Here is a 21,140-nt window from a genome sequence, read left to right on the forward strand (position 1 = left end):
ACAATACTGTACCTTTATCTGTTCTGCTGAAAAGTGAGGTTGTCAACAGATAGAATTAAGTGTATTTTCCTGTCCTGGACTGTTAAATCCCTCAATTAAGTTCTTGTTACAGTCATCTAGGCTAATGGTATCACTGGACATCTTGGAGTACGTAGCTTGGCCTGTGAAATCCAAGAGATCTTCAAGAGCCTTGGCATTACTTGTCCCATTCTCATCCAAAGAAACACCAGGCATGAGTTCATTCATGGGTGAATATTCAGGGATAGAGATTAGTTCTTCTTTTGAAACTGGGCTATATAGAAGATAAATGAAAGGAAGATGGAGAATAAGAGGTGTGCAACTTTTCACTGAGCAACGATCAAACTGATCTTCTGACTGTTCAAAAACTACCACTTATTTTAAGGTCAGCTGCAATAAGCCTTTACCTAGAATACATCCCTGTCCAAACAAAAAGAAGTTGCCCTGTTTAGGATGGAAGGCCATTCTTAATCTATATTCCTTAAAGATTACGGTCTGTGGTAGCTGTGGGATTCAAACGTTATCAGCAGGTTGAAGAAAAGAGTTGGATAAACATGTGGGCAACACAGCCACCAGTGGCCAAATCAGAGCTGTACCCTGCAACATCCCTAATATAACACTTCTGTGTGGTCGTGGATTGCAGAAGTGGGGGGCTCAGGTGGTGTCCCCAACTAGTTTTTCCTATTGATACACTCTCACACCAAATAAAGGGCTATACAGACTTCTGGAGTGTGTCAGTAGGGCATTTCTTATGTATTTATGCATATTTACTGGAAATATTGAAACACTATGAGAGGCTCAGTCAGCTTACTGAGTAAGGAAAAACCATATAAATATTTAAAATTCAGAGCTAACTTTCTTGTTGCAGCCTTAAATTATCAACTTCCTTCTTTCCTGCAAGTTCTTCCATCAAAATCCAACAGTATTTAATACACACAAAGTTATTTACTGATTGCTATACATCTGTTCCAGTTAAGGACTTAAAATTTTAAATTCATATTTTTGTTACTCTGTATGGAGGGAGAAAAGTTTGTGAATCGCAGCTATGCAGTCTTGAGACAAGTAAGCAAATGGTGATATCAGAACGCTATCTACAGTAGCTACTTTCACAGAACGATCTGAGAGTTCTGGGCAAATTTGTATGGAATCTGTAAGGAAGGGCTACAGAAGGATTTCAGAGCCTCTGACCCTGCACCAAATACGTGAGTGAAATGAGGTTCTGTTGACTCATTCACATCCTGACAGGAATGGAGTACGCCACAGTGGACACCTGACTACCACACTGTGAGGCAGGTGAGAAGTAAAGCAGTAAAGTATAAACAAATGAAACAGAAAACTTTGTACATGTCTAACATGAATTCCATGATTTGAATTGGTAGACATGATCTGTACCTCACATCCATGGACTGAACCTCATCCATTGAATCTTCCATGCTGTTAGACTTCCCGTTAACAGCTTCCGGCTGAATAAATCCTGGGGCTGACTTTAATCCATTAGCAACTACATCTTGGGAAGGGATTACAGGGGCACCACTTTCTAAACTTTTATTTTTCAGGCAGGTTGCCAATCCATTGATCTCTATAAAAGAAGGTTAGAAATTGTGACAGGAGCAACTTCTTTATGTAAATAGTTAAAAAACAAATCACAAATGCTTTTAAGTTATAGATCAAGTAGAAAGGAAGACTGACAATGCAGCAGGATTCATCTACAACTCATCATATGATACTGTCAATCCTCTTTTCCACTCATTTATATTTGAGAGGAAGAGAATGTTTTATCTTTTATATCATATATTAAAAGACTTTGTCTGGGGAAGCAAACAAAATATAGACAAATGCCAGATATGTATATTTAATTTAATAATTCTTTGAATACATATGCTATTTTTGTAAAGTCAAATTAAATGTAAGACTTACATCAATGCTATAAAAAGCTTTCAAGCTTGGCTGTGTGCAAATATTTTCTACCTACAAAACATGAAGGTAGATTGCAGCAACCAAACCTATTGGCAAATTGGAACTTCCCATTTACAGAAGTGCTCTGTCAAGTACCGAAAGGGAGAAGAAACTTTCTTCTGCTTAAGTGGCACAACAAAGCAAAGTCTTTATTTTCTAACATTTGTCACTAATGCAAAAGTAGTTGTTCTTTTCAAAATGAAAGCAAAGAATCTGCAATAAGACACAGTGCTCTGCCTAAGACTACAAAACTCTGAAGACAAATAACTGTGAAAACAGGTCAAAACACATGGCAATTTTCACCTGGCTGGTTGAGAACAAGGGCCTTTGGATGCCTTTCCACATTCAAAGTTGATGGTACCTCCGGTTTTGTCTCTTCCTTCTGTAATCAAGCAATGAGTCAACTGTATGAAGGATGAAGGATTAACCTCCATAGAACTGACTGGATTCAAAACTTGTGAGACTGCCCAGGGCCACAGGGTGGTTAAATGTCACTGACAGCAAGAGAGGATTTTCGTTTTCCTTCTTAATTAGGCATAGGATTTTGTTTATTTATTTTTAACATCAAAAAGAAATGTTCTCTGAAAGTAACCAAATAAACAGTTTCCTTAGTTGCAAACCTGACCATCACTTTCAAGCTGGACACAACTGCCTCATTCTCAATCCTACACTGCTGGCAGATTTAACATGATAGCTCAGTAACTAATTCATTGCCTGGTACAAAGAAGGAGAATATGCATCACAGCAGCAAAATTACAGCTCCAACATCCAGGAATGAGCTCTTGGCACCTTTCTAACCATGAGGAGGGTAAGTTTGCAACAGTTGCATAAAGCTGTTTCTGTAGCAGCAGCCCAAAATAACTGCAACACAGCTACTACAACACTCATTCTGTTTGAAATGCAACTAAAACTTAGGTGTAGAGTCTAGGTAAGGATACCTAGTAACACAGAAATACTCTAGAGTTTAATTTTTACATATTGGTAATAAAACAAAAGAAACCTGCCAACACACAGTGTTTCATACCTTTATTTCTGGTGTTTCACTCCTCCTTGTTCTCTTCATTATTTCATCTATTCTCTAGAAATCAGAATAAATTGGAGAATGAGAAGGCAGAGAATGCCAGAGACTGATAATGGAGAAAAAAAAAAAGAAAACCTTTTCTTTACGGCCATGACTTCATCCCTGCCTATCTTGAAAAAGTGAGAATAAATAAGAAGAAACAGAAAACAAAAGGTAGAAAACACCTGGGAGCTGGCTTTCATATCTCAGATCTTACAGAACATGACTTCCTCAGTAGATGCAATTTAGAGACAAACATTTTAATACCAGGTGCTTGCAGTTACAAGTTGTGCTCGGATCTGGAACAAGACATTTATTTAAAGCCAACAGCTATTATTTTCATCTAATTGTTTTTCCAAATAGTTCCTTTAAAAAAACAGCTAGGTGCCTTGGAATGGAAGAGTAAAATGAAATACCTGACATTATTCTTGCTGGAAATGCAGAAGGCATTACCCTAAAATACTTCTTTTTTTTTTCTTTGTTCGTTTAAAAATCAAAAACCTTCCCAACAAATCTTGTCTCTTTGCACTACTGCGAAAGGAAACTATTTCACATTTAACCATTTTGGTTTGGTATTCTAATCTGCAACTGCAATGTGCCTTCAGCTCAGCAGTAATCAGCTGGAATACGAAATAATATATTGGAATAACATATATGGAAAGATGACTTTCTTATAACCAGGCAGAGGCTCTGCAGCTGTTCAGTCTTTTCTGGCAGAGCTGTAGATAAAGCTAATTTATGCAGCTCCAGCCATTTCCTTGTGAGGTGGTGGCCAGACAGCCCTGCTGCCTCTGCATAATGCAATTAGAGACAAGCCAGGTGGGAGAAAACCTGTTTGTTAATCACATTAACTTTCTCCATTAATGACAGGGAGCTTTTGTTGAGTAAGTTTTAAAGCAAAGTTATGTTCCTCAATAGTCTGTGATGTTCTGGGTTGGGCGGCAACCGAGGTTTGCCTTGGCATGCCATTCTCTGTTTGTCTCAGGCATTTAACTTTGTGGGTAGAGGCTAATTCTGTGTTTGTTCAGTACCTAGTAGAAAACCATTTGCCTCAGGCAACTCCACTTTGTGGCAGATCTTGATGTCCATGTTCCCCTAACATGCAAGCAGCAAACACTAAGTTACGCATAAACATCCATCCAGATTATTATTTCTAGAAACCATTGGGTACTTTCTGGGTTATGTATTTAAACAAGAAATGAAATAATAATCTTGAGAAGCAAGTATCTACCTTCTTCCGCTCCAGCCTTTCTTGCTCAATTTGCTGCATGATTTGCTCCCTTTCAAGACGAAGCTGCTCAGCTGCCTCACGGGCTTTGATTTCTGCTTCTTCCCTCTAATAAAAATGTGTAAAATATGATGGGGCCATTATTTATTTCAGGCATATTACCAGATGATACAAAGTATGTGTATATAAAAATACATGTATACATATATATGTACATAAAGTTTCACATTTGTGTTTGAGATGGTACCTGTTTCTCAAGTTTGGCCTGGAGCTCTTTTTCTTGCCTTTCCTTTAGCATTTGTTCTTCCTCAGCTCTTTTTCTGGCTTCCTCTTCTGCCTTTTTCCTAGCTGCTTCTTCCTCACGTTTTCTTTCCTCTTCCTTCTTACGAGCTTCTTCCTCTAGACGAAGTCTTTCTTCTTCTGCCTTTCTTTTCTGTTCTTCTCTTTCAAGCCTGCAAAAAAATTAACTGCATGTTTAAAAGGCAAAATCTTGTTTAGCATGAACTGTATTGTATGTCTGGCACACAATCAGCAGGAACTGACAATATATGCATCAGCACACATTTTCACAAAAAATGCCAAGATACAGCAAGGAGGTTGAGTACATACTCAGAAGTCAGGTTGCTATCAAGCTTTTATTCCAATCTTACTTTCACTGCCTAAAATGTTTCATAAAAATTACAATTTCCCTGAAAAAACAGGTGTGACCAAAGAAAAAGAAAACATTTCCGTTCTAGTTTGAATTAGATCTTCAAGAATAAAAGCAAGTTTCAATAATAAATCATCCCTCTTTCCCTGTGCTTCACACCCAGAATGCAGATATCTATAAGATAAGCACGTACTTTTTTTCCTTTGTTTCAGCTGAAGATTAACAGACTGGATGAGTAGCAGAAAACAAAGTCCACAAAACAAAGTTGTACATTAGGAAGAGTGGGTCTAAATTCTACCTGCATTGTTCCCTGTCCCACTGGGGGACATCATGCTCCTTTGTCACCACATGCCAGAGCTGTTTTGACAAGTGATCATTCTTATCCTTGCATATCAGGGATTCAGTGCCAAACCTGCAGGCACTAGTGATTCCCCGCCCCAATGTTTTCAATAGGAACAGACAAAGTTGAATTTAGACATGCAGAGTTAGTGATTTACATTAGGGACTTGAAGGAAGGGCATGATCTGCTGACACTTGCAACCAGTATCCCATGTGGAAAGCAACCTCAAAGCTTGCTCCCAGAACAGAGATAGAATTTCACTATTTAGACACAGCAATCCTCATTATGCCCATGCTAAAAGCCTTTAACTGTCTACATCAGAGTTGAGCAGGTTGATTTGTTGAATGATACAATGTCCACACTGCAGTGTAGACACTGGTGAAGTATTTGGATGAGTAATAGTTTATTCAGGCTTCTTAAAGATGCCAAATTATTATTTTCTAACTTCACTAGTCATAAAGACTGCATAAGACACTAATGCATTACGAGCCTGAGTTGAAAGACATTAACACTTACATGCGAACTCCCACACTGATTCTAAAAATACCCAGTTTCAAGCATCTTCAGTGATACAGGTTAAATTATTAGATAATAATTTTCACAAATCAATAGAGATACCTCTCCCGTTCTTCTCTCTCCTGTCTCTCTTTTTCTTCTCGCTCCTTTTGCAGGCGGGCCTGTCGTCTTTTTTCAGCTAGAATTTTTGCTGCTTCTTCTGCATCAGTTGTTCCTACCATGATCTTCCCTAAGAGATGACAACCAAGGGTGGAAAGTTAGGCAGGGAACAAAGAGAGTGCCCAGAACTTCCACATTCACACAGAGGCTGAAATGGGCCTGGTTCACGCTAGTATGACACCCTAGCATTCCAAAGCACACCTCAGCAAACACGGGATAGGTAAGGGCATCCCTGGATTTTAATATTTTCACATCCTCATTAACAACGAGTTTTTCATGCATGGGTAACCCTGGTGAAAACTATCCATTTACTGGTTACAGTATCTACTTTTACACACTCTCTTGACCCTATGACTGAGCAGCTTCATGACAGGAACATGTAATCACTGCTTAAAAGCCTCACTGACCTATGCTATCTTGCAATATATTCTAGCAGTAGGACTCACCTTCAACATTTTCAGTCTTTCCTGCAGAAGGGACATGTTTCTCAGAAGCCACTTGGCCTGCCTCATCAGTGTGTGCTCCTGGGGATTTTGGATGACTGACATTTTCTTTCTCCTTGTCTACTTTCTTTTTAGGAGTTTCCTGGTTGAGATTAGAAGTGGCACGATGCTTCACAGGAGAAGCTGGATATTGTTTAGTGCTTTTAGGAGACTGAGGATAAGTCTTTGCAACTGCCCTGATGAGGGAAAACAAAAATCAAAGCAGTCCATTATGTTACACAGCTAGGAATCAAATTCCATCATTACACGTACCTTTCCTCTCTCTTGTCTTTGGCTACATAGGAATTATCAGCTGTTTTGCACAACGCTGCACAGAAACTATCTGGATGCAAACAATTGGAACCTGAAATGGAGGGAACTGGCATGCAAGTGCAAACGACTACAGAGTTCTTATTTTAAAAGTCCACCGTCTTTAAAACTACTGTCCAAGTTGTAGGCAAGAGCTATGAAATCATAAACTACTTAAACCAGTTACTTTAGCAACAGTCATTTCATAACAATTTTACCAATATTATTGTATTCAACAGCCCTTCTCAACATTTAAAGCAAAGTTATGGCTGCTTTCTCTCTGCAGAAATTACGATGAGTTGCAATGTACTGCTTTCATCTGACTACAGTTTTGTCAAGTACAGTCTTTTTCTAACAGTGTCTGGTTTTCCAAAACAGCACCAAATACTACTGCGCACAAAGGTAAAGCTGGGTACCACAAAAGGAGACAGAACTGACCAAACCACTGTACAGTCAGTTCTGCTGTTCCAGTTTGTGCTTTCATCAGCACCAACACTACAGGCTCAATGCTCAAAAATCAGCCCCTGCAGCCTTCTACAGGGCTGCACTTGTAATGATAGCAATACACAGCAACAATGCAGCCGATTGCTCATTTGGCTGGTGCACACCACAGGTGAAATAACAACCCTGAAGTCAGTCCTGGAAAAGCAGAATGGCAAAGATATTTGATATTCACTGAAAACAGATGCACATTAAAGAGAACAGATTACCAGGAAACATAAAACTACACCCAAACACCATTTATTATTTATGTAATACCAGTAACGAGCACTAAATACTTGTAACATTAAGAAAGGCCAGCCTGTGCAACTAAGTAGCATGGAATGAAAGAGATTACAATCTTAAAATAGTGATTTATGTGAGTCCCATTAGAATAAATAATCCTACATTAAAGTGAACGTTACACATGCAGTTTTAAGTTTCCTTATGGATATGCAATTATGATACAAATGTATTACCCCTTATCACTTTTTGCATAGAATCATATAATCAACTAGGTTGGAAAAGATCTTTATGATCGATCAAGTCCAGCCATTACCCCAGGGCTGCCAAAGGCCACCAATAACCATATCACTGAGGGCCTCATCTAGACAGTTTCTGAACACTTTCAGGGATGGCGATTCCACCACTTCCCTGGGCAGCCTGTTCCAATGCCTGACTACCCTTCTGTTAAAGAAATATTTCCTAATATCCAGTCGGTACCTCCCCTGGTGCAGCTTGAGGCTGTTTCCCATTTCATCTACACAACATGGAGTTTAATATACTGTAACACGCTTTCTGGACTGTACACTCATTCTGGCAGACCACAGGCATGAAAAACATGGACAATGGCTAAAAATTAATGGACTGGAGTGGCAAGTTTTGTACAGCTCTAATTATAGCATTGTATGGCCAGAGACTATTCTAACCTGAACAACATTTGCATCACAGAGTAGACAATAAAAATTAAATGCCTTTCAACTCCAGACAAATTCATGAATTCAGGAGAAGAAAGGGTTATTTGCTACCATATTATGCTCCATTTGAAAGATACTGAGAATACCAGAATATCAGAAGCTCATTCAGAGCTGGTGGTTTGTGGGCAGGAAGACTGCAAAGTATTGCACCACCGGTACTTTCTTACTCCCACTGAAGAGCCATCAGACTCCAAAAGCCCTTGGGCTGGTAGAACAGTAGCACTCAAGTAAATTTGAAGTTCAGCTCAGGTACCCTCTGCCTGCAGGCATAGGAGCCTCCTGTCAGCTCAGGCCTTCGCCTTTGGTCCTTGCCTGAGCTAAACCATAGGTAAGCCTGTTCCTGGCCTCTTAACCTGCTGATCCTGCCCTGTCCTTGGACCTGCCTCAGTAAGGGCTTTGCTGACTATCACTGGACTCTCGTCTGACCGTGGTCACCATCACCAGACCTGCTCTGGTCACTTCTTTTGTCTGCTGTGGGATGGGGTCCTCTGGGTGAGGTTCCTGTCCCTTGTCTGCCCTGCTGCCACCCTTGGCTTCTGGCTCTCTCTGCCTTGCAGGGCAGCCTGACAGAAACAGGCCTTGGAAGATGTGGACAGGCAAGTCTGTCCCCACGTCCTGCACAAAACAGCAATGGGAGAAGTAAGTGAGATTGGCTAGTGTTGAACAAACCTGGTTTTAGCACTGTCTTTAGTTTTCTCTTTAGAATATAATTGGATTCCCAGCCCTTCAAAAATCAAAAGCAGAGATTTTAAGGCCCCACCTGCATACATAGGTCTTGTTTGTGCTTCACCATTACAATAATTTCCAACTGCATTTCATAAAAATATAACATGTAAATAAAAATAAATCAACTTTTTTCTTACTAATCTGACACTTCTTCAAAACAGTCCCATCTTACTGTCTTTGGTTTATATTTCCAACTTTACCACACATCCCTTGCAACACTTTTTATTTAACTTGTTGTGACAAGAGGAGCAAAACAGGCTAATAACTAAGGCTGAGTCATTTTCAGTATTAGCACAGAAGTAATTGTTCTCTAATAAAGACATGACAATCACATTAAAGAGGTGGGTAGGAAGAAGTCTAGTCATGAGAGTTATGCATCTTGCACTGAATAGGAATTAGAGCAGACTGGCTGTACAACTTACCTGCTGGACTAGAAATTAAATGAACACTGTTTTCCCTTTTGTATTTAAAACATATTGTCAACGTAGCATCTTTAACATGAGTGGAATTGTTACTAGAAAAAACACTCCTCCTGATAGTACTTAAATGATGCAACTTTTCACCAGAAAGGGCCAAACTTAATTGTGAAGACAGAAAACTAGGATTATGAAGGGAAAATGTATACAAACTTGCGTAGGAGTCTGCTTAGGTTTAAAAATTGTTTCATTTTTGCCTTGGGAGAAAAGGAAAGGGATGTTATGAAACCCTTGTAAGAATGTGGGAACACAGAAGTGTGCTGATGAGGAAACGAGAGAATTAAGATGACAAATTGCCAAAGCCCAAGAAGTGGCAGCATGTTAGTTGCCTGAAAGTTCTCTTATTTCAGTTGCTGGATTTTACAGAACACAAACAGGAAACATCTTCCTCCCTCCAGGAGGTCTTTGTTTTCTCACCTAAGTGCCCTGTGTTGACAGGGGGGCAGCAGCTTGCAAGAAGCCATTCTCATCATGAACTCTATATGCATTTCAAAGAACCTCTACCAGGTCTGAGGACCAACTGGTCCTTAAATCACAAGGTTTCTTACTTAAATAAAAGAAGGATACAAACGAATGTCTCAGGAAGAGCATAAGAAGGGGCCTGAACTTACCTTTGCTAAGCAGAGAAAATAAAGTACATGTAGTACGTGAGTCAGAGGTCACATCCTATTCTGTCCACAAACAGCAAGGGAGAGAACAGCATGCTGTCTTGAAAAGCCAGGTGTGTGACAGGCCGCTGGTTACAGCAGTTCAGAAGGCTGACTGTAAATCAGAAATCTGCAGCAATGCCAGAGCTGCATTTTTTTTTTCTTCTCTTAATTCAAGAAAAGCTCTGCTAAAACCACATCAAGCACTAGTATGTTCTCAACGCTGCTTTCTGAGATTCCTCTGATGAAAAGCTATTCCTGGGTTCTCTACTGGGGTATTGGGCATTGGGTACTGGTACTGGGTTCTCCGGCTCTGCTATCTGTAGTATTTTCTCAAAAGCAGTTTTCTTTCACTTTTCGTTTTGATCCTTTCTACTCAGGAATAGACTAATTTTCCTCTTACACTTCCTAACAGCACAAGCTCAGTGTAGGTCTATAGGATAGCTATTTTGATAGCTGCATTATTAGCAGTGTTTTCAAAATCTTCAATTGTCCCATTCTCTGGCTACCTGCTGAAAAAAAAATCAAAATAGTCTTGATCCAATATTCTCCCCACTCTTTTTATCTCTCCAGGGCAAAACAAAGATCAAGAGTAGTAAATGCAGCACATATCAAATAATAATCTAAATAAAATCTAAAACTAGGTCACTGCAGAACATAGCAGCTACTTCTGTGAGGAATTCACCACATGTAGACACCTTTCTAATAAGTAATTTTTTGCCCCTTTCTCCTTCTCATGTGAGGTAATGCTTTGGCAAAAAAGCGTAACACTGAACATTCCATTTTTATTCACTGGCTTATACTATAGCTTATCTGAAGACACTTAAGACTAAATCCTACTTCCTTGATTCAGTCATGTCCCATTGATTTCAAAGGGAAATCACACAAAGACCTGTGAAGGACACAGGCTTTGTTCCTTTGCCGATCTATAAGATAGGACACTCACCTATTCTCTGAGGGATACTGCAAGAATAATCTGATTAATATATAGATATTTGAAGATAAAGCATCAGAAAAAAATTGCCAAAATATGGTGTTATTGATCTTGTGAAAGATCTGAAGAACAGGAGCACTTTACACAATCAATATCCAACAGCAATCGTAAAAATAAAAGATAATTTCTCAATTATCCCAGCTCTCTAACCCATTAACTTTCATCTTTGTCAGCTGATCCACACTGGATTCAAAGCAAAAATTATTGGTTTCTTTCTTGTGTGACATTTCTTGATATATTCACTTTTTCAAATATCTTCAAGCTTTTAATTCCTTCCTTGCTTCTAAGTATAGCTCATCATATTTCTACTTTTCCACTCTTTTCTCCTTTTTAGGTTCATATTTGTTCACTCATTTTTCTCTGGATATTGTATTTTTGGGCTGATCTGTTTTTATTTCTCAGTAAAATTTGTACCTTCAAACACTTATATTTTATTGATGCAAATCCATCCTGACGTCAATCACTGTCTCTCTTTAGGTTGAAGTTTTATTACCTTGTTTGAGCCTGTTTCAGTTACTTTACTATGACAAAAAGTGTTTTTAAATTAATAATTAATGAAATAATATGTAAAGAAGATAAGCAACTAAAACACAAAATAAGATGATGACTGTGAAGAATTAGTACCTAGAACAATGCCAAGAAATGTCAAGCCACATATTTTTCAGAAAAAGGCATACAGCTAATTATAATTTAAAGCACTGGCTGTACTTGATTCTTTCCTCAACAGCTTTTGAAGTTAAGGTGCTATACAGGATCACTAACTAGTAATGCCACACAATATGTGTTCTTATTTCTTCCAGGGTGTTTTTCTGGCCATATGGTATGCTGGAAGGAGAAAAATAAAACTTATAAAAGACTGTCAAGGTTTGCAAGGAGAACGAGCATTTGTCTACATATTCAGTCACGTTAAAAACTGCAAGTTCCACAGTTAATTTTAAATTAAAAAGTAAGATTATAACAATCTAAAGAAAGGTTCCAAAAGCCTCACTGCCTATATTTAAATCCATTGACCAGTCAGATTGTCAACTGGCATTTGAGTTGTATGAAGAAATGTGTCACTTTTATATAGTAATATAACATGGTCATCAAAATGCCTTTTTAAATTTTATTTTCCATTTCTGAGGAGAAGTTTTGAGAGTGCTCAAGCAGAACAGTCTTTCTGCAATCAGTAATAAACATGGATTTAAACTCTATCCACTGTATCTCTCATAAGGTCAAGGAGGGTCTTCTAATTGGGCCATGTTAAGATTAAATACTCAGTAATACATTTCCGGCAGTGGTCAGAATCAGATTCTCTTGAGAAAGAGGGAGGGAAGAAGGAAAAAAGGGTAACTAACGTGGCTCACAATCACAGTGAAACCCACAAGTAGGCTTCTTAATTCCTCCATGCAGCATCTCCTTCTTCCTCTAAAAACAATAGTTTATATTCCTTATAGGCAGGAAAATATTCTACTATAAAAAGGTTCTAATGATTTGCACCTCTGGGAAGAGTCTTCACCTTTTCCTAACCTTCTATGGAAATTAGTGCTACAAATTAAGACTGGGCATGCTTCTTTCATGAAGCACTAAATTGCTGTTTGTTTCACAAAAGCTTTTCCTATTTTCCCCCAGATGCCTCTATGATGAGCTATGCCAACTTTTTTAGTGTCTGCCCATCACAAACTGCTTCACTCTCCATTATCCATTTCCCACCAATCATCTTGTTTAACTGAATCTCTCTTGGTATGCCTTTTATACTGGCTGAGTGAACCAAAAGATGCGTGCCAAACAGGGAATATCAGTACTTGCAGAATAAGACACATTTTTATAGCTCAGACTTTTCTCTATACATTTTGGAATGCCCTGCTCAAAACTGTAATGGAAAAGAAGCTGACTGCCATTAACATGCCATATTATTCTATTTTTTACTGAATTTACATAATTCAGAACCTGATGACATTATTTATATATAAATATATTTGAGAATTCTTAGCCTTACATTATGAACCAAGAACTGCAATTTCCCAGTTGCATGCAAGGGGTTGTGTAAAATGGAAAGAATGCCCAGAGTCAGATGGTTTCCTGTATTTTGCCTGACACCAGATTCACACATAATATCATCCTCTGTTAAAAGACTATGCACTCAGAGCTGAAACAGAAAACACCAGTTAGTTTTTGAAGCAGGAAAAAACGTGTCAGAAAGGTGCTCAAAGACTAGCGCAGAACATGGCCAGGTTCAGACTTGAAAAAAATTAGAATCAGACAAAAGGAGATAAATTTCAAGACAGAAGTGGGACCCACGGACAGGGTCTGGGGAGTGGAAAAAAACAAAACCAACCAAAAAAAAATAATCAGACAACTACTGTCCACCATGACTACTTTAGCATACTTCTGCATTTGAACAAGACTTAATATCCTGTTCTAAGAAAGCTGAAAACACATTTGTGACTTGTGAGTTGAAGGCTGCGGTACACAGACTACAGATCTGGGTGTCTGCAAAAGCCAACTAAAAAAAGCCACTCAATTGCTAGTACGCCCATATATGCTATAGGTCCACAAACTCTGCATTAAAACAAAAACACCCAAGACCAAAATACAAAAAAACAGCAACACACACACACACAAAAGCACACAAAAGCACACAAAAAGAAGCACAAGAATCAACAAACCCAGAGAGGTCTGCAAATAAGCAAAGATTAAAACCGATGGTTTAGATGACGCATAGTTAAGTACATTTATGGAACCAGATGGTCATGCTAGCAATAGGAAATGTATATATTAAATGCTGGAATATCTAGGTAGTATCCATGTTCTGTGCATTTCTGCACATTAGGCAGAGTTCCTTCAAAACCAAATAAAAATCATGTTTAAAAGTAAATGTTAAATAAAATTTCACATGAATTATGAAATGAACCACAGTAATTTCAGAAGACAGAAAAGGAAGAGAAGTGTCACTAGTAAGCACTAACACAATCTTATATATATCTGTTCATCTACAGATCTCTTTCCCTCTCTCTCCATCTGTATATATGTGTATGTGTGTGTGTATAACTAAAATTAACTAGATTTTGTACAACACTTCAAGCGAAGTTCCTTAAGAATCTAGGTCTGCTCCTAAAATGCTCACAGCATATTACACTGCTAATAAGAAAGGCATACTTAGGTGTTGCAGGTGATGCAGATCTTCTGGACATGGCAGCAGGAGAATCAGACCTTCTTAGAGGAGATCCCATGCCAGATGATGAACCAGGTGTTGCAGGTCGCTTCTCTTTCTTTATCTTCTCCGTCTAGAAGCACAGTTCATTTTAAAGTTTCCATGATTTGGACCAACCCGTACAAAATCTACTTAATGGTCTTATTAACAAGATGGCATATAAACAGATTTGCATAACACACATTTAAGGTAAAAGTTTTTTTAAACATCAGCTCACAGCTGAGGTACAATAATTTTTCATTTTACATGGACTCCCCCAGTGTTTTGCATGGAGGCTGTATACAAGTTGCAGGTAAGTAACATCGCATCACACCCTCTCCTAGAGCTCTTGGAAAGGGTGGCAGCACTGGGTGGAGGTTTCAAAATCATCTATATGCTCCTGCAACACGTCTTGAACATGATCAGTTGTGCACCCAGGCATCCTGCAGAAATGCTGCTAGATGTGACACTGTGAATCACAACTAACAGAGACAGTACATATATCTTTAGCTCCCAGCTTTGGCTCTCTCACTTGTAGCTGATTTAGATGGCAGGAATCCCCCTACTATTACCTATCACAAGACACAGAACCTTATGTGAATTATACAGCCCTAGCACATATGTTTTTTAAAACATGCCTTACATTGTATAGACTCAGTGAAGGTGAATGATGTAGCTCTGCTTTTCTGGAAACTACAGTGGATCAATAATGAATCTTTTAAGCAAACGGCATTATAAACGTCCACAGAAAGAGTTAAGCAATTGGTACAAAACAGAGGCATTACCACTTAGCAAGTTTCTGAAATATGTGAAGCTTGCTAATTAACCAGTAAGACTGGTCATACTCAGTAGAGACCCTATTTGTCATCCCTGCTCCCAGAAGTTACAGGCAAGTCCAGAAACGCAGCTCAGTGCCAGAAATCTCAGTTCCCTGAAAATAAAGGTGTTGCTGTTCCAAATACCAAAACTCAACACTGATTTCAAGGAGGAAGAAGATATTAAAATGCTGCTAAACAGGAGCACAAAAACAAGGCTTACTTTCTTACTGCTGTTTCTTACAAAAGGGTTAGCACTTTATTTTCATGAATGTAAAAAGGAAAGATAACGACCAGAAACCACATCAGCCTACCCAGAAGTGAAATCAAAGCTACTGCAAACCCACCTGAGTAACTTCAGCTACAGCTGCCCCTTTCATGACATTGGAAGTGGAGGGTGAAGTTGCTTTCTTTCTGTCAGTGCTTCGGGTGGGGGAATTCTTGTAGGGAGATTTAAGAGGACTAGCTGGTGCTACACGAGGACAGATATGGAATACTAAAGAGTTATAGTACAATAGCAAGAGCAAAAGGGAGCACAGACAGAGGAAGTAAAGGAGACGAGAAAACAGCATACTGTTATGTTATAATGGTCAAAGGCAGGTTTCAAAGTTTTTTAAAAAGTGTTTCAAAAGACTGCATTATTCAACATGGTCCCATGTTTACTAAAAATAACTTAAAGTAACATTGTATAGGATTTTTGTATGTTTTTAAAATACCTCTAAAATATCATTCTCTTATTTCTACAAATTTTGAACAACATGACTAGTACTGTGATTCCTTTTTCTTCTAAAAAGTCCGGCTTCCTTTGCGTATGATAAAAAGGAATAAAACAATTCTAGCTGGGTGACTTTTGAACAAATAGTGCAAAACAGTGAAGGTGACAGAAGTGTAGGGAATTTGTTTTTTTAAGAGCCTAAACATGGCAAGTACCTTAATTTCTTGTCAAAATAGTACTTAAAATAAACAAACCCTACAAAAATAACCACGCCCAAATCTAAACTAAATGCTGCTGTAGGTATTTCAGTTATTGTTTTTTATGGCAGACATCAGTTTGAGTGTGACACATGCATTACTGCTATTTTCTCCTTATTTGCAATATGAACAGGATCTTTAAAAACTTAGATATTTTACCTCTGGTTTTGTTCATACTGCCTTTTAAGATGAAGCTTTCACATACATATAAAACAATCAACAGAGTATATGCTTTATTAATAAGACACACTAGTTGTAATCACATGACAGTGTGTTTCCAATCTCATTCAACTTAGGTCAAGAAGGATATTGACATTGAAAAAGCAGTAATTATGCTAAAATGTAAAGGTATTAGTATTTCCAATATTTGATTGTTTTTTTCTTAATGGGGGCAGTCCTAAAAATCTCTTGCAAAGCTTTTTTCATAAGAGATTTTACCTGGACCCATGTACTCTTTGACTGACTTCCCAGCCAGCTGGAAAAGGTTCACTGACTATTAAGAAAATTGTTCTAAAACTTGAATGCTCCTAAGTATTTTTACTTGGCTTTTTTATGCTAAGCATTTTTACCTTGTGTAAAAAAAAAAAAAATATATATATATAATCAATTCTATGTGTCCAATAACAACTGTTTGCCTGAGTATCTCAACTGAGAGTGACAATAATGCATTGCCTGAGAGTCTTAAATTAAGGGTCCTTATATCTAATCTTACAGAAAATGCAGGAGAAAAACAATTTTGACACAAACAATGTGATGAGGCACAGTATAAACTCTTGAAAAGGAAGAGCCTTCCTTCTTCTTCAGAAAGCTACTTCAACAAAGAGAAGTACACAATGAATAGGAAATCCCTCCCTCAACCCTGCTGCTGGCAACTACTGACAAAACTGTCCATCGACACTCTGAGTATTGATGCTGTTTGCTACCTGTGCTACAGCCTGATTGCCTTGGGAGGAAATGATAAGAGGATGATGGTTCAGAGAGCTGTTCCCAGAATCAGTGCTTCTGTTTTCAGCTCAGGTAAAAAGCAGCTTGCAGGCCAAACTGTATCCTTGTCAGACAAGCCAGTGTGTTACTTAAAGATCCTCCACTGGAGAGAGAGATAAAGAGGGGAGTTTACAAACAAAATGAGTGGGGAAGGACAAAAGGAGTCCTTATTGATTTCTTCACTATCCAATACAACATGAAAACCAACATCTGGCTTTTGTTCAGTCTTAGCAGCAGCTGATCCCTGAGCAGTCAGTAAACTGGGAATTTTCTCATGGGCCAAGACTACATGACAGTATTTCTGCTTCCAACAGATGCTTCTTCTACAGAAGAAAGAGAAATAATTTTAGAGCCATTCAATATCAACGCCCCTTTGCGCTGCAACAAAGAAGTAATGCTTAAAGGGAAGCAGGTTTCCTTTGCAATTCATCTTCAAATAGCTTCGTATTAAAAGCAGAGGTAGAACCTGAGCTTATTTCAGTCATGGTGCATGAAAATACTTATCATAAAGATGACCGCTCTTTTACTGCCTAACTAGTCTTATCCTGAAAAAGTGTTTCCTTTTACAGGCAGGCTTGTGGGGTTTGGGGTATTTATTTTGGGGGGGCTTTTGTTGTTTTTTTTTTTAATAGAAGTAAAACCAGCTGTTAAACTTTCATCCTTGTTTTCACAAACACTACTGTCTACACATAAAGATACACCTGGTCATACCCTGGAAGTCAGGCACTTACCTAAGTAAGTATTAGCTTGACTAGAAACACTAGTTTTGTAGATGTTTGCAAAATAAAGGGTTTAAGACTTCCATTTAAAGATTGGAACACTAACTATAACCCCTTAAAAAGAACAACAATTTCAGGAATTGACACCTTCCTATCAGTGTCTGTTTTTTCCTCTAAGTAAATATCATTTTTATGTGCATATACACATACACAGGTAACATACAGCCATGAAGTTAAAGGCAAAAAGTAATTTAACAGCCAAAAATTGGAATCCTGGTAAAAATAATTAAGGCTTAAATGGTCCACTGGGATTTTCGTTCTACATATTGTCTGGGTATGAAAGGGAATAACATTACTGGATAAAGCCTCCAAGAGGTGTCACACACTGGTCTAAAAACCTGTTTCTTAATTGAATATATTCAATTTTCCACTCACATAGGTTTTAGTGATTTTGATGATTCAGCTTTTTGTCTGCCTTTAAAAAGAATATAGTTTAAAAAAAAAAAAGCCATCGCAAACAAGATAGACACGATGAGGCACACTGCTATCAAGAACAACTTAGCTCATTGCAGGTTTTGTACCATGATGTAAATTGTCATTTGGTTCATAGTACTCCATTTCTTTCAGCAACTAGTCAAATGCAACCAAAACCATACCTTAAGTTTCAAAGTGAGCAATTCACATTTTTACCTGGATTATTGTACTCAGAAAGCATTAATGTACTTCTGCTTCTGGCTAAAGATGACTGTGTGGGAGTCAGCAGTCGAGAAACAATAAAGTTTTCCATTGGACTAAGATGCATGCGATGAGCTGAAGGATGGGAGCAAATAAAATTTTAAATGCAAACAAATAAAACAATGTTACATTAAAACAACAAAAAATGATGAAATGATTAAATGAAATAAAAAGAAATCTTGAAGTGTTTGGGATTTAACATATTTAAAGGTAACTTTCATTCCCTCTGGAAAAAAAAAAATAACAACCAACAAACAATATTTCTAGTTTCTCCATCACTTTAAATTATTTTCCCACCTGTGCAATAAACACAGTAACGTTAAGACCGTGTTGCATTTTGTTCTTACACAGACAGAGGTTCCAATCTGCAAGATGGTTGCTTTCATGACTCAGCATGAAAAAGGTTTCTCTTCTTCCCCAATAGAAAAGGTGAAACATTTGGTGTAACAGCACAGCTACTCCCTAATGTGCCAACTACTCTGGAACTGCACTTAAAATCTGCAGTCTCACCGAATTATGTAAGTCTTATTTATACAATAGGCTTGCATTCCTTACTACTCCATAAATGTGTCAACCATATAAGACATATTTATAGATGTTCCTATTACATGCATATGTATATAGCCATCTATCATTATAAACTCAGAGCTGTTGATGAGTTTTCATTAAGCAACTCAGAAATGAAAGTACACTTTCTTTTCATTTTAGAAACAAGCCTCTACTGGCACTTACACTTCACCCAATACACGTTTTTTTCCTCAGTTTTTTTTTTTGGTTGTTGGTTTTTGGTTGTGTTTCTTTTTTAAAAAAAAAAAAAAAGATGAGGAAGGAAGTGAGGTTAAAAACAAACAAAAAAAATCAACAAAAAAAAAACAACAACAAAAACCCCGCAAAACAAATGAAAAAAATAAAAAATCCAGAGTTCACAGTGAGGTAAACCCTTCAGTCTCTCTCTAGTATTTAGTAAGCACTAATCCCGCAAGATGATCATCTTTTGTGGAACCTCTCATGGATCAGATTTTCCAATCACATTAAAGGCCTCTACAAGTCTGGTCATCAGATTGAAGTCTCCCAGGTGGCTCACTGGACATACTTCTGCCCATGGTACATTCCCTGTCTATTGCTGAGCCACATTCTTGGTTTGCTTGGTTTCCCCTGTTTGGATAAAAGATCACAGTTATAGGGAACTGCTGCAGTCACAGCATGTGCTTACAACCCTGTTTGCTGGAATATCAAAAACTGAAAAAGAATCAGTTAAAAAGCCTACAGCATTTGTTGCTGGACCAGGACCTCCAGCATGGCAGCACAGCCTTGGGACAGGCTGCAGAACTATTTTATTGTATTAACTTATAACACCTCAAATATTCAGACATAACCAAGTTACACAGCTATATGGACAGTAAGAAGAAGTGCTTTAAGCAGAAGGAGAGTTTATGCTGGTAGGAGACCAGCATATTCACTTGCCTCTGTCGGGGGAATGTGTTATGGCCGCTGTGGAGGAGGAGAGGCGCTTACTGATTGGCGATTCCATTTGCTTTGGCAGATTCATTGTAGAAGCTGAAAGTTTGTCACATGCTGCAGAGAGACGCATTGAAGATATTTGTATTCACATCACAGTATTGATAAATGCTCCAAATTAACCTCGCATTTGTACTTGTGGCCCTTTGCCCGATCACAGAACTGAATGAAGTATGAGATAAGCTCTTTCTGACTGCTGGAGGATCAGCATTTTATAAAATGTAGGTTGGGATGCAACTTTTCTGCTTGTGAATTTCACATTCCAGTTTTACAACAGCTCATCTTTTATACTACCACAAGCAAATAACTATGTACTGGAGCCAAACGAGTGAAGCCATTCTGATACAAGATATTAAATACCAGCACAAGCAGAAAGTTACTTAAAGAAAATAAACTGCACACATGACAACTCTGAACTCCTTGTCTCCATTCCCTTCCCCCTCTACTTCAGTCTAGAAGAGCAGGGGTGGACCTCAGGTATTACTCTAATGCAAAAATGAGATAACCAACGTTTGTGTATTTGCACAGTTAGAACTCACTGTTTTAATGACCAATGTGGCACCAGCCATTTGGCTTTATCTTTTAGTGCTGGTATTACCCCAAGGGCTTTAACTGTTTGACAAAGTCTCAGCACAATACGTATTTCCTACCTTAGCATTCGACTGCTAATGTTCGACTGAACAACAGACAAATGTAATTCAAGTATTACTACAGTGTACTAGTATTTGATGATCACTGAATGATACTCAGAAGCTAAAAGCATAGATGCTGTGTCCCTTAAATTTGAATCTTACTTGTTTCAAAAACAAAAATATTTTCAGCTAGACACATATACGTGGCCCTAATTCTGCAGTGCCTAAGTTACTGCGTTGCCTATTACATCCATCAAAACGTTGGCTCAGTGGGGTCTGCAAGGTTTGCCTTCACCTCGTACAGCAAACAATTCAATTCTCTAATAATTGCTCTTTCAAAAAAAGGTGGTATAATGCTTGTGTACTGCAAAACATCAGTTGCACATCCAAGTCTCTTTTTGCATGAGCACAATTAGTATAAAAATTTGAATCTGTTTGCACAGATATAACAGTTCTGAGAGATCATGAGCAGAACATTTACTGTGTATTCTGCAAGAGTAATAGCCAAGCCTCACTCCTCCTTTGGGGGGAGAGATGGAACCTAGATCTTAAAAGCACAGCTAAATACATTTGCAA

General features: G+C 38.2%; 1 protein-coding gene across 6 annotated transcripts in view; it reads right to left on the bottom strand.

Moving 5' to 3' along the window:
- MAP7D2 (MAP7 domain containing 2) overlaps positions 1-21,140 on the bottom strand; it is a 76,667-nt gene that overhangs the window by 2,187 nt on the left and 53,340 nt on the right. For 4 of the 6 annotated variants that reach the window (XM_061364540.1, XM_061364542.1, XM_061364544.1 and 1 more), the window contains 11 exons: positions 19,879-19,989; positions 15,352-15,500; positions 14,156-14,283; positions 6,373-6,605; positions 5,870-5,996; positions 4,510-4,714; positions 4,266-4,370; positions 2,999-3,052; positions 2,278-2,356; positions 1,411-1,597; positions 13-292 (listed from right to left, as the gene is read on the bottom strand). In XM_061364540.1, the coding sequence (XP_061220524.1) occupies positions 43-292; positions 1,411-1,597; positions 2,278-2,356; positions 2,999-3,052; positions 4,266-4,370; positions 4,510-4,714; positions 5,870-5,996; positions 6,373-6,605; positions 14,156-14,283; positions 15,352-15,500; positions 19,879-19,989 (1,628 nt within the window). In that variant the 3' untranslated portion in view covers positions 13-42. The remainder of the gene's footprint in view (positions 1-12; positions 293-1,410; positions 1,598-2,277; positions 2,357-2,998; positions 3,053-4,265; positions 4,371-4,509; positions 4,715-5,869; positions 5,997-6,372; positions 6,606-14,155; positions 14,284-15,351; positions 15,501-19,878; positions 19,990-21,140) is intronic. The other 2 variants (XM_061364541.1, XM_061364543.1) reach the window with 1 other exon arrangement.

Source organism: Neopsephotus bourkii, unplaced genomic scaffold (assembly GCF_033783945.1).
Source record: "Neopsephotus bourkii isolate Nb327-2 ecotype Australia unplaced genomic scaffold, CSIRO-AGI_Nbou_v1 NB_1234, whole genome shotgun sequence".
In the NCBI taxonomy this organism is placed as follows: domain Eukaryota; kingdom Metazoa; phylum Chordata; class Aves; order Psittaciformes; family Psittacidae; genus Neopsephotus; species Neopsephotus bourkii.